At 42.3% G+C, this 13,983-nt stretch overlaps 1 protein-coding gene across 5 annotated transcripts in view; it reads right to left on the reverse strand.

Annotated features, from left to right (window-relative positions):
* Positions 1-396: 396 nt before the first annotated feature.
* Positions 397-13,983, reverse strand: part of ZNF423 (zinc finger protein 423) — a 234,053-nt gene continuing 220,466 nt past the window's right edge. For all 5 annotated transcript variants that reach the window (XR_003995063.1, XM_030512116.1, XM_030512117.1 and 2 more), the window contains one exon: positions 397-1,036. Coding sequence is in view for 4 of the 5 variants with exons in the window: in XM_030512117.1 (XP_030367977.1) it covers positions 939-1,036 (98 nt within the window). In the remaining variant the exon portion in view is untranslated. The remainder of the gene's footprint in view (positions 1,037-13,983) is intronic.

Here is a 13,983-nt window from a genome sequence, read left to right on the forward strand (position 1 = left end):
GCGTGATCCAATTATTTGTCCATTTGTATACAATCCGGAAAGGTATTTTTTATTATATTGAAACAAAGGAGCACAGAACTAGCGTCAAGGTAGCAGTAGAGCAGGTATCCTCCATTCTTCTTGACTTGAGTAAAAGTGTTATAAGTTAGCAAGGCCTCTGCATGCCCAGAGTCACAGGAGATGTTCTTACCTCACCTCAACCTACCATGGAGCCTGGGAGGTGCATCTAGAAGTGAGCCCAATGCCACAGGACAGTGGCTTTCACTCTCTCCCAGTCTTCCTTCCTGCTGGGTGCAGAACGCTCTCTACCATCAGGTAAGCGATCGCTTGGTGGTTTACACACCTTGGGCAGCCATGGTGATGCAGTGTGCACTGACAGACAGACAACCTCTGACGTAAGCTCATGTATTCCCTTTATTGAACTGTACTAGTTATTGCAATCAGATTAAGTCACATTTATAAAGCAGACCATCCAGTTGCACTGAAACAGATTATATTCATTACATAGTTTTAATCACTGTCCGGTGAACTGGCAAATCCAATCAAAGCATTAGTCTTTAATTAAAAAATTAAAAAGAAATATTCAGACAATAGCCAAGCAATCACATCACAATGCACAGTTACCTAAAATTGCAATTAAAAAGCAGTTAACAAAAAAGAAAAAAATCACACCTAATCTTTAACTATCAATATAATACAAGAAGCAACAAAGGGCAACAGCATCAAAGCAGATTTATCTAACACTATAAATTCAGTCAGAAGCAGAAGCTCTAAAGTACACTAGCTGAAGCAGGACAATAAAAAATACTGAGCATGGAATACTTTTAATCTCTTCCATTAATATTCATTTCCAGCTGCTTATAATAGCAGCGCCTCATGGCCAAATCATTAGAGTTTTACATCTGGGTTGCAAATGACACTTTGATTGGATGTAATGTTCAAATGGTCCTCCCCACTGTGCCACCGTCAAGTCTTCTGCAGAGAGGTGTCCTGTAGTGCCAGTGGCTCACTGTGCGTGCTGGCTCAATGTGTGGTTCTGGAAAGACGAAAAAAGGAGACATGCATGAGGGGCAGAATAATAGAAAGCATGCCCATACCCTCCCACTCAGTACCATTTATGCAGAGCTCGACATAAAAGCTTCTCAATTATTACAAAACAAAATGCAATAAAGAAAAAGTACTCATAAGTAACAGCTGCCAATACGACACATTTGCTTTGTTCTGACAGATCTGTTAATGCTGGCATGAACTTCGAAAATAAATGCTACAAGCCAAGTGCAGCCATGAGGGTTTCTTTTCCCTCCCTTACCCCCCCTTTTCAGTACATATGAAGAAAGTGGTAACACTTCACAGGCAAAAACTGCCTTTAGGAATTCCCTTAACTGTAACGATTAAAAAGAAAAAAAAGATATCTGGATCACGGGGGGAACCCTTGCCACATTTTACTCTTTTATTCTCACTAGTACTGGGTGCAAGTACTGGCAGCAAGAGACACCAGATTGTGACACACACTTCTGAGTCCAAGGAATACTTCGGCAATAACAGCTGAACCGCCAGTTCAGGCATCAGGGTAATATTCCCAGCAGAAAAAAGGCTGGACATGTAACCCAGAAGTTAAATGTCTTTAAAGAATAGATTTGCTCTACATATTTCTTTCAGCAGTTTAGAGTCTTTTTTGTTCCCTTCTTTCCTTTTGGTAGGTTTGTAATAGCCACATGTCATCACAGGATCTTGCATCCAAGGATGCTGACCTGGCTTGCCATTTTGTGCAGGAGCCAATAAACCAGGAAGCCAACCTTGGAAGCGTGTTTTTAGAGCAATACCAGTTCACCTACATTTTGTGTGCTGACTGAAACCCCAGTTCTACATCTTATCTTAGCTTTATTTGTGTGATTATTCAACTATTTGAGCAACTGGAGATGTGCTTCGGGGTGAGCTTTTCTTGAGCTGGATCCCCAGCATCCCCAAATGTAAAAATTCATTTGCATTATTTCAAGCCTAGGCAATTTTACTGGTCTCCGTCTGCCTAATAACAGAGCTGGGCAAGTCTGCCAGCTTGAAGAATAAGTTTTTAAACACAAAATGAATTTTGAATCAAATTATTTATTTACAACGACGAAGCTTTAAAATAAATAAGATATTTTAACTTTTCATAAATCACCTGGTCCTTCTACACTATCCACAGTTACATCTTGATGACGATCCTCTGCTTTATCCAGAGGTGACATCTCCCTCATGAAAACCATCTGTGGAAAGAGCTAATGGGCGGCCCACGATGCGCGGGGCCAGGCAGCTGTGACCCCATTTGCAGGCAGGAGCATTTCTGGACTGTGCACTCCCAAAAAGTGACCACCAGGTGTCAGAAGCGCTGCTGAGTTCCTAAGTCATGGCAAAAGTTACCTGGGATATTGTGGCGGGTGGGCTGCGAGGAACGGGCAGGCTTTACCGTGCCAGAAGGTTACAGAGACGGCAGCAGCACCGTAGCTGCCGCATGCACAGAAGAAGCCCGTGTGAAATTAAATGCAATCAGCTGGTGAAACCACAAAATAACTGTACGTTATTTAGCATAACAGTAGCCCTCTGCGCACACCCCAGTCTGTGATGCTAAGTATTTCAGAATCAAGAAGTACTGTGCAAAGATGTGGAAAGCTGTGGAAAGCTTATCAGGAGATACAGCATTATACTCAAATAACGTCAAGTGAATTGATGGTTGAAACTAGTTTGCTTTTACATGATTTTAACATCACCAAACATAAAATCCAATAGCTGTTTACTTTGCTATACATGGAAATCTTCTTGGCCTTAAGAAGGAATGACCTTTGCAGTGCTGGATGTTATTTTCAAGTCAAATAATGACTTTATGGAAGAGGATGGATGGAGCCCTACGAACACGATGGCAGCACTGTTAAGCAGCTTGTCCACTAAACCTAAAGCATGAAAACGTGAAAGAATACACAGGCCACCCTGAGCTCAGACACACTCCTCCGCATTTTAACAAGGACCATTTCTTGTGCACTTAATTACAGTTCTATTTTTAGGACATCCTGCATACAATAAAAAAAGTGAAAGGTTTACCATCTTTAAATCAAAAGCAGGGCTATTTGTGGTAGACAAATCCATACTTATTTAGGCAGTATCGTTTAAAAGATAATGCACAATCAGCACTGGATGCATGACGCACGGTCTTCAGTCAGGGAATGTGATTTCAAACTTGTGTGGCTGCTGCATTGATTACACCAGGCAGGTCAATAAAGGATTGGTATGTGGTTCTAAATCTGATAATGAAGCTTTCATTGTGAGCCCTCCTTCCTCAAACACAGGTTAATAATATGTTCTGAACACTCCTAATACAATGAATATACTGGGTTTGTAAGCAGAGTTTACGCAAAGAAATAAACAGATCATACTCAAATCCTACAGCCATTTAGAGCTGGGTCAGGCAGAAGCTGAGAAACTAGCCAGGCCCTAGGGCTATCAGTTAAAGAAAGTAAAATACACAGTTTTCATATGCAAATCTGGATTCTGTCTTAACACCTTGGGAATGTATCATTTATTCCCTTTTCAGACATACTGGCAATCAATATGCCTACTAGTCCTCAGACCAAGCAGTTAATAAATAGAGCCACATTGTACACAGGACCTCACGAACATATCTGTAATGCCTACAGACACAAGAGCCTGTGTGCACCAAATCCTCTCTCCCTGCCATTCGGAGAGCAGATGCTGCACAAGCCACATGCACAGATGTGTGAGTCCTGCATGCCCCGGTGCTGGTGAACACCTGACCACCAGGTTCCTGCATGTGTAGAGACTGCATAGCCACCACTGGTGTGTACTCAAAAGATCCACAAGAGCCTGTCCGTATTCTCTGCAACCAGTGTAGGTTTCTCACCTACAAAAATGTATTTCAGATCACACAAAAAGTCTGACAACCTGTCTCCTATTACTAACAACTGTCATGTCTTAGCTTCTTGTTTCTACTCCCTCTGCCCTGTGTGTGTGCAGTTTATTGGAATCATGCTTTGCAGATGTCAGAAAGTGCCCAAGACGTTCAGTACTTATGTCTCTCCTCTCACACATGTGCTTTGCCTGTTTGATCCATGCTTTACTGAATAACTTTATTAGGCACCTCTGTGTGTGCCCGCAAAGAAAATTGCTCTGACTTTCAGAGCAATAGGAAAAAGAAGGTAGATCCTGGCATTGGGCATACCCTGTGCCTTAGCAGAAACAGCTTTCACCCCCACACTACACTGGGCTGTTACAGGAAGCAGAATGAAACCATAAAGGCCAGAAGGGAGCAAGCGTTTTGAAAATGGGAATACAGGAATGCTTCTACCTAAGCAGCTTAAGGAAACTTCACCCACCTTTCCACCAGGATTGTGGACTGGCAGGAAACAGCTCGTGTGTGATTTTTCAACTCTAGAAATTATAGTTAAAGAAAATAATCTTAATGGTGATTTCCAAAGGAAAATAAAGCAGCCACAAAAATGAAGCCTCTCCAGGCATGCTTGTGTGTGTGTGAGCATGCCTACCTGCTCACAAGGCCATCCATACTCGTGTGCAGTTGGGGCTGGCAGGAGGTAGGACATAATTTGGAAGCTGAGCAGTAAAAATGGTTCTTCACAGCTCCTGCTCGGCCCTCTGGTTCATGCACAGCTCACAGCTGATACCCCACTGAATATATCATTCTGAGACATTACTGCAGCTGGAAGACTCTACAGCAGCACTAAGTCACCTGTCAAGATCAAGTAAGTCGCAGCTTATTTATAGGACAAGGTTGGAAAATTTCTTCTTTTCTTAACAATCATTAAAAATGGATAGCAATTCTGTTAGCCACGTCAGTGGGAAAAATGCAACTACCCTGAGCCTCGGGGCTGCCGCAGTGTTTAAGTGGAATTTTCTACTGGCTGCACAATCCCCAGATGAACGATTTGTGGAAGTGTCTGTGACCAAGGAACTGGGCGACGGGGTTTAGGAAATAAAAAGATTTCAAAGAATGGCTGATTATTGTCTGTGTAGATACTGATTGCTCTCCAGATCCTCCCTGGGGACACCCCCTGCCTGCCCTCTGGATGCGGATCAAGCCATTTGTGCAGGACATCTACAATGAATATTTCTCTGTTTTTCTACATCCATTATTGTGAAAACACTGGCATGACAACCTCCATTTTCAGAGCACTGTGTCAAGAAGGAAAACATCAGGCTTGAAAGATGATCACTTACAGCGGTTCAAAGAACTCTTACGAGCTATATAAAGATCGAGAGAAAAAACACACACAAAAAAGCAGCATATGATGGAGCAAAGCTCCAAGCCAGGCAGTCAAGCTGGGAGTCTCCCACACTGCAGCGGCGTTCACTGCCAGCAAGTCACAGGTGTACTACACAGGAGCAGGTGAAAAAAATAAAATGCAACTGCGAGGGGTGTGATAATGGTTCGGGGCCATAATACATCCAGTCTATAGTGCCATTGTGCATCTGTTATGTGTTCAGATATGTTGTACCAGTCAGTTAGAGGTATCCTGTCTGTGTGTGTGAGCATATACACTTAAAAGATGCTGTGTTGTACAGAGGTTAAGAAATGGTGATGCCCACCACCCTAAGTGAAATTCAGAAGCCTTTTGCAGTGTTACATAGACAGTGGGACTATAAAGCCTCTGTCTCCCCTTCCAAATCCCATTAAAATGAACAGAAACCAATCCTCAAATAATTTCATAGATATTATGGAGATAATAGATTCACACAACAAACAGACAACGTGAAACTTAACTGGTGATGAGCCCTTGGGTGACCTGTTAATCCCTGTATTTCTCCCAGCATTCCGGGGGTCCTCCAGACCCAGGCAAGAGCCCAGGTAGTTTCTCTCCCGGCCTCTCCCCACCTCCCTGTGCAGGTTTCCCCACCCCTTCAGGCACTGTCCGGCTCCAGGCCGAGGGATCAGGGTCTTGGCTGGGGACTCCTTGGGGCCGTGCCCACTCCTCCCCATTCTCTCTCCTTTTCCCCTTACAGGTGGTGCTAGGAGGCACAAGAGAAGACCCCTCCATTGACTGTCAACACATGCAGCTCGCCAGGCAAACACTATACCTCAGATTCAGGCACTGACTTGAAGCAAAGGTTCAAGTCTCACATTTGAACAAATATATCAAAAAAAACCAAACCAAAACCTCCAAATTGCTACAAACAGAAGTTAGAGTGTCTAAATATTTATGAAATACCATCTGCAGCGTTCTTTTTTTCATAAAATTCATTGCATCTTCTGAATTCAAACTGGTCCAAAAATCTCTCAGTCATTATTCCTCATGATATATCCATAAGCACACACACATTTGTGCACAGGTACTGTTTCCCTCTAACAGCAATGTATAAAGATGAAAATCTTTATGCCTTGACTTTATAAAGGGATTACTTTAGGCAGAGGACACAAGATGACCCTTACTTTAGCCATTGGAGATTATGCTCTCTACAGAAAGCTGTGAGCCTTAAATTGGTGCTGCTCTAATCCTAAACTTGGAGAGGCATTCAAGGGATGCCATGACCCAGAAGAGCAAGAGGAAAGAAATCTAAATTAAAAACAAAACAAAACAAAACAAAACAAAAAACCCACAAAAAAGGCAGCACACTGAAATGGGGGAAGAGGAGGGAGAGAGAAAGGAGAAAAGGAGAGTAAGTTTGCTTTATGGGATAAACCTATTTATTTTTAATTTCTGATTGCTACTTTCCCTTTGCTATCAGATTCTAAAGAAAAATCACCTTTGCACCCCCTTGCAGTTCGTATGCGCTTATTTTTAGAACTGTTTGACAATTATCCAAGGGTCTAAGACTAACAGATGGCCTGTCTTAAAGCCTCATATGTTCACTAGTTTGCACTTCTGACAAACAGTAAATGTACTCAAGAGTGTGCCATAAACAGGGTTGAATGAATGCTCAGAACACAATTTAGTTACTACACTTCATTAAAACTGATAGTGGTAACCAATGTTTCCCATAAAACGAGGTGTTAATTGCCCTTCCAGTTGTTTCAGGTAACTCTTACCCAGTGACATTTATATGTTTAGATCATAGTTTTTCGGGAAATACTGTATTACTTCTTTCCTTTCCCCTGGTATTTCACCCACTACATAAAATGCTTGTAACAAGTGAACTCCAAGTTATCATGGTACTCAATAAAAAAAAAACTGTCAGGCAAGACAGATTCACATGTCCCTTCTTTATTTGAAGAATCCCTTGAAACGGAGGAAGAGGCAAACGAAAGGTGGCACATCCTTTATGAAAGGAAACAGCTGCCTGTGTTACTGCTTCCTTCATCTCTGAGCATCTGATAACTTGCCATGCGTCAGTCAGTCCCCGTGTCAGCACACTCTCCGAATGCAGGTAGGAGGCTGTCCTTTACAAGTTATTGAACCAAGAAAAAAATAAAAATCACTTCCAGTGTCTAAGAAAATACGCCTGGAGGTCTGTGCCAGCTGAAAAGCGAAGTTACCTGTTTCCAGTGAAAATATATGCACCTCAGTTACTCTGATGCTTTAATACTTGATCACTCTGGGACCAAACACACCCTTCACTGGTAGCAGGACACAGAAACACTTGTCTGTGCCAGGACAGGGCTGGTCCTGGCACGCCGGGGTTTCTGCACCCTCTGGGGATATTGGGCAGGCCCCCTTGGTGTGCGCACAGCTGGGGACACCCCGAGACCTTCTTCAATGGGAAGATTCAGTGCTTGTAAAATATTTACAGGGAAAAAAAGCCACTCCACATGTGACTCACCAAATGCTGTCTGCTTTTAATTTTTATTTTTTAATAAATCATTTTCTGTGGCTGGCCTGTTTCTGTATTGAAAGGCAAGTGCCCAGCCTTTAAAGTGCCCAGTCTGTAAAGCCCAGGCAGACCCAGAAGCACTCCTGCCCTGCTGCCTGCCTTTGTTCTACACCCCAGAGGGAGCCCACCCTGCGGGCTCTGCTGCCGTGCTGCATCGGCCCAGCTATATGCTTACACAGTTTTACCTCTGTACTTACACTGCTTCTGTTAATTTTAACGTATTCTTGAATCCTGATAGGCATTTCTGTGTTATTTTTGGGTTTGGAAAATTACCTTTTCATACAGTTATTTTTCACAGCACCAGCTTTTTCTCACACCACCTAAGGATTTTTTAGATGTTTTATGAATTTAATTCCTCTTCTAATTCAGGTTGTTTAGTCCTAATCAGACTTTGATAACTCACCTAACATGCTTTCCCCTTTCCATTTGAGACTAATAATTCTGTATCATCAGTCCTCTAAACCTGCCATCTCTTTTTATTCTCTAAAATCTCAGAATAAACCAAGGTGAGCCTATTATAAGTGAACTCCAAATGCAAGCCTAAGCCTGGCAGGGCCTCTCATATTCCATTAAATGCCTCACCAAAATGTCTATACGCTTCTTCCAAAAACACTGGGAAAAATGCTGAAGCACAAAAGCAAACTGAAGCCTTTGGGAAAATCTCCTTACCACAGCACTTCGGAAAAAAAACCCACAGGAGAATACATTATTAAGAGATAACTGGAGTCTTCTGTTAGAGAAACTAGCCATAAACACACCATGATTCACTGAGGCACCCAATGAAACCAGGGAGCTAATAATACCTGTCCTGAGAGACTGCACGCTCCCAAGAATTTCACTCAGAAATGCAAATTCACCAGCGTCCTTGTGACTTGTAGTCTACAGTATGCCATGTGTGAGATCAAAATAAGTTGAGGGAAGAACCTTACACTTCCAAAATGCAAAGGGAAAGGGACAGATTTCGTTACTGTTGTCAGAAGTGCATAAAACTAGAATATGTTTAGAATTCCTCTGTTCCTCCCTCAGCCTCACTGTTTCTCCCTGACTCTCTCTCCCAGAGCTGTTGCTGATCCCAAGAGCAGAAAAGGGCTTGCAAGATCCCAGCAGGCTGCTCTGCCGACAACACTTGACGCTTTCACCTTGGCTTGGTCAGCCTGCGATTTCCTGAGGAGCTGGTCCTGCAGGCACAGTCGTACTCAGGGAATCAGTGACATTTCAAAATCATTTGCAAGAGGAAAGCTATTTTCCAGGAATCCTTCTTACGTATTCCTCTCAAAAACATGATTTGTTGATTTATTTGAAGCCTATCTGAAGCACATCTCATTAATCCCTCCTTGATGTAAGGAAAATCACGTTGCAGAAACCAGTTACCTATTTATTTATGTGAGGGTTGGCATTATGGGACACTTTGTGACTCTTCTGTAAACACTAAAGGAGTTCCTGATTGGGTCTTTATTATAGAATCATGACAGTATCCTCTCACACTCTTTTTCTCAAAAAATACATAAAGCAAAAAAGAAACGCTTTACATAGTACCTTTAGCAGTCCCCAGTCAAAATACACAGATAAAAGCTTCATTGAGTGATCACGGGAATACAACCCAAAAAACCCAGGAATTTCAAAGCTGAACCTAAAACTGGCTCCTTAACTTGCTCTGCTATTCTGCAGTATGGCAAGGGCCACTGAACACCATCAGATTTTTTGTAGCTTTTTTTTTTTTTTCTGCATAAGTTAGGTATACCTGGCATTAAGGACCAGGTATGAAACAGTTTCAGCCTTAACTATGAATTTTAACAGAAATATTACCAGGGGCAAGTCTTGCACTCTTCACTGAGGCAGCATCCTCCACTGAATGATGTGAGTTGCAGCTGATCCACATTTCTCAGACCAAATAAGCAGGTGTGGACAGGCAGACTTCACACAAGCAGGGCCTACCCGCAGCCCGGATACAGTACATCACAGTCCTTCTAACGGCAATTCTTTTAAAATGAGACAGCTAAATAAAATTCCGTCTAACAGAATACTGATCTGGCAAACCTCATGGCCTGGTGTTATGGATACACTTTTCATAGAGGCAGATAAATATTCCTGTCACAGGGCACCCACATACTGCTCGAGCTGACAAAATGGCTGGTCAGTAACCTGTTGCCTTGGATGTAATTGCTGTTATTGCTGTTTTCTGATTTCAAAAGGGGCATAAAAATCCTCCAATGCAAGTCTCTGCTATAAAATAGCAAGGCCGCAGCTAGAGAAGTACTTTACATGCCGCCCATTATTGTACATGCCACCAGCAGAGCAGAAATCTGCAGACAGAATTGTGCTCTGTCCACTGCCTTGAAGAATTAACCCCAGAGGAGCTAGTAGTGTGAAAGAGCCAAGCACAATTTGTTCCCTGAAGCAAAAGAGGGGCCAAAATACCACCAACCAGAGCCATCTCCTCTAAGACATCACAAGACAAAACAGCAAGGCAACAGCGCTGCACTACATGTGTCAAACAATTGTAACTGTTAAAAAATGGGATTTTCCAGCCACTGATACTCTATTACAACAGCCTCACCTGTCTCAGAAAAACCTGCTTTCTAAACAGCAAGATGCTACATTTTAAACAATCATGATTTCATGCGAAGACTAAGAGCATGTGTCAGCCCCAAAGGAGGACGAATTTTTCAGAAGTAAATATGTTCTAAACCTCCTCTCTACTCCTTTTGGAGACATGGTAATGTAATGCACTGATGACAGATACGCTACACACAGTCAAACCTCAATGCCCATGGTGATTTATTCAGGTTTAACAGCAACAGAAATAAATGAGGAGGCTCACTGGTCAGGCAGCTCTGCCCCAGGCTGGCACGGCGTGGGCAGTGCCTTGGCCATTTCTGCATGGTACAAAGCCGAGCAATTTGGTTCTGTGGGGGTGCTCTGCACAGATGCCAACCCAGGGTACCCGCACTGCCTGCCCAGGACATGGCACAGAAGAAACGTGAGGTACGCTGCACAAATCAGCTCAAGCACGACTGAGTTGATGAGCTCAGGACTGCTGCTGCTGCCAAATCTGGGCTGGCTCATGTGGAGTTGGGGTGACGGAGCCTCACTGAACCCAAGCCGTCCCTATACAAAGCCACGAGCTGTCTCTACACGGATCCCATCAGCATGTACAGTCTTATCTCTATCATCTAGATCTTTCTGACAAAGCCCCTTCACCTCATTAAAGATACACAGTTTAGTATCTTGTAAGTTACTCTATTGACATGAAATGTGAAGAAAGAAGAAAGCATTAGCAATGGGTCCATTAGCAGTTACTGCACAGGTCGGGTGACTGCACATGCACACCCAGCCCATGCATCAAACATTCCCACCCCATTTTCATCTAACGTAAGCAGAAACCACAGAAGAGGCACAATCTGGAAACAAGCTGTATTCTAAATTATTTTACCCTTCTCCTTTCCCCTCTGGTCAAAGGGAGGTATAAAACTACTCTCAAAATATGATGCTAAAGTAGAGTATTAATTACACAAACATTAGTATATGATTAAATACACTTCTCTGAAAGCAACTTCAGAAAGAGCGAGCAGCAAGGCTGTTCCAGGGCTGATTTTGGGTCCCTGGAAGTAGGTTAGGCTGAAAATACTGACAACCTTCCAAACAAAAGAGCACAGAGGTGCAGGCAATGACAGCTCTATACACAAGCCCAGTCCAGAAAGGCAAGTTACCAACTGACTTTCTAACTATTCCTTCTCCTTTTGTTCTTATAAGGCTCTACTTTTTCCTAATACTCATTATGCCTGCTCCATGTATCTGACCTCGCAGAGCAATGAGAACAGGGAAGGCAGGAGTCTCTCTCATGCTCTTTAAAATCACCCTGAGAAAACCAGCCCTTGGGGCCAAGCCACAGGGCAGGACCCCTATCCTCAGTTCACTCCAGCAGCCAGGGCTGGATCCACTGCTTCTGCTGCTTTTCACCAGCTGAAGAGAGAAACCCTAGGATTACACACTGAATCGTTTACTCAGCAAATAAGAGATACACCCAATGCCATCTAAATTTCTTCATGAAACTATTTTTCAATTTCTTTCTAATGGTAAAAGTGATGGGGGCTCCACCAACACCACAGCAGTAGGCAACAGCAGTACAGTATCACTGGAGGATTTCCTGTCTGGATTTTAGGCTTCATGTCTGAAATACAACACACACACAACGTTTGTATGACTGAGGAAACACAAGACGCTTGCCACACATTTATTATCTTCCTGGGGAAACGATATAGAGGACAAAAGAGACTATACTTACTCCCTCCCCAGCTGCTTTTACAATCTAATAATTTATTTCTCCTGGACATAAATTTCAGATTTAAACGAAATCCCCGAAACCTAAAGATGCCACGTGGTATAGGCTTGGGCAGTATTTCTTTCTATTTTGAAGATGGAGTGCTTAATGCATTGCTCTGTTAGCCAGTAGCCTTAAATTTCAAGGGAGGGGGGAAGAGACAAGCAATTAGACTGTGGCAGACCCTAGATGCAAATTCAGATGACTGTGATTACTATCTTCAAACACAGAGTTAAAAATATCTGGTTATTAGAAATGATTTTCTCAGTCCATGGGGGTTTATCTAGGTATAGGCTGAGATGTTTATTTTTTCTGCAGCAGCTGTACTGGGGGTTTCTTTTACAACATTTTCCTTACACAGTACCTATATATCATTCACATTTCTGAAAACAGGCTCTTTCTATGATGTAAGAAACCTCTGCAATCAGAAACAACCATATCCTCTTTCAGAAAAATAAAACAAATAAAATACATCTCCAAACCTCTTTAGTCAGCAACTAAGATAGCAGTGCTCTTAAGGCAAATGTAAAAATCCAGGGTATAAAGTCATGTTAACTGTTACAAATATATCCATCTTTTCACAGACTAACTAGTGACTGAAACTGATGAATTCACTGGAATGTAATTTTCAAGCCCACTAGTGCCTGTTCTCTTCTGGTAATAAAGTAAATGCTTTTCAATAACTGTGCTGCTTTTGAATGCCAATTTCCATTTAAGCAGGTTTGGGTTCTCTCAAAAAAAAAAAAAAAAAAAAAAAAAAAAAAGAAAAATTAATTGAAATAGCAAATGACTTTTCTTTCCAAAGGTCAAACTAAGCTTTTAAAGATCAAGCAACGTTTCAGCAAGGCAGAGGGGACAAAACTCCAATCAGATCAATGGGCTGTGTAATGATTGAGAACCACGGCTGCCTCAGGTTTCCTGAGTGGGCTGTAGTATAGAATTTGGCACAAACAGTCTGATGTTGAAGCTTATCTCTCTTTTAGTGCAGACAAGAAATTCACTGAAATATATAAATAATGAATGTGGCTAGGGATCTCTGCTGGTACTATTGCTGGTTCTGCAAGATGCAGGAGCAGAAACATACACTGCTCCATGTTTTTGTTATTAGTGAATCCTTGTTTTCCAACAATCAGCACAGAATATTTTATCTGAAATAGCTTCTGCAGCACATGCAACATAAGTTTCAGCTTTCTAAAGTGCCAGCAAATTGCAGAAAGATAAGTTACAGAGACGTACCTAATTTGCAGTGATGAATTGTGTGCATGCCTCAGTGATCAAAACTGCAGCTGAGACCTATTATATTTAATGATCTAGACATTTCTTGTGAAAACACTCAGGCATATACTGTTATGTCTGGACAAGCATCCCCATTCTGCTCTAGCGGCGAGCAACTGAAGAGACTGAACTTTTACAAGAATGCTGTACACTACCCTCAATGAGCTTTTTAAAACAGAGGCTGATTAAGCTCCACTATTTTCCTTAAATAATGCTTATGCTCTGCCCTTTCGAGTGCAGCATCCCTCTTCCTTTGAAAAATGAAGTCAGTTCCTTTGGATGCTAGCGACACTCACAGGAGGAATCAGAGCTAATCTGTGCTCAGACCCCAAACTACGTTCCACAGCAGCTACTACAGCAGAAGAAAATGAAAGTGGCTGTATTAGAGATGTCTTCCCACCAGCAAGAAAAAAATGTAACAAGACTTTCTGGAGAGAAAACTACACTTTTTTTTTTATTATTTTATTTTAGTTGCCTACATATTACACAAATGTTCTGTTTCTAATTCAAGGACAATGTTCTGCTTAGAAAGACATGTGCTACCAAGCCCGGTAGGGCCAAGCAGTGGTACCTGG

This window comes from Strigops habroptila, chromosome Z (assembly GCF_004027225.2).
Source record: "Strigops habroptila isolate Jane chromosome Z, bStrHab1.2.pri, whole genome shotgun sequence".
Classification (NCBI taxonomy): domain Eukaryota; kingdom Metazoa; phylum Chordata; class Aves; order Psittaciformes; family Psittacidae; genus Strigops; species Strigops habroptila.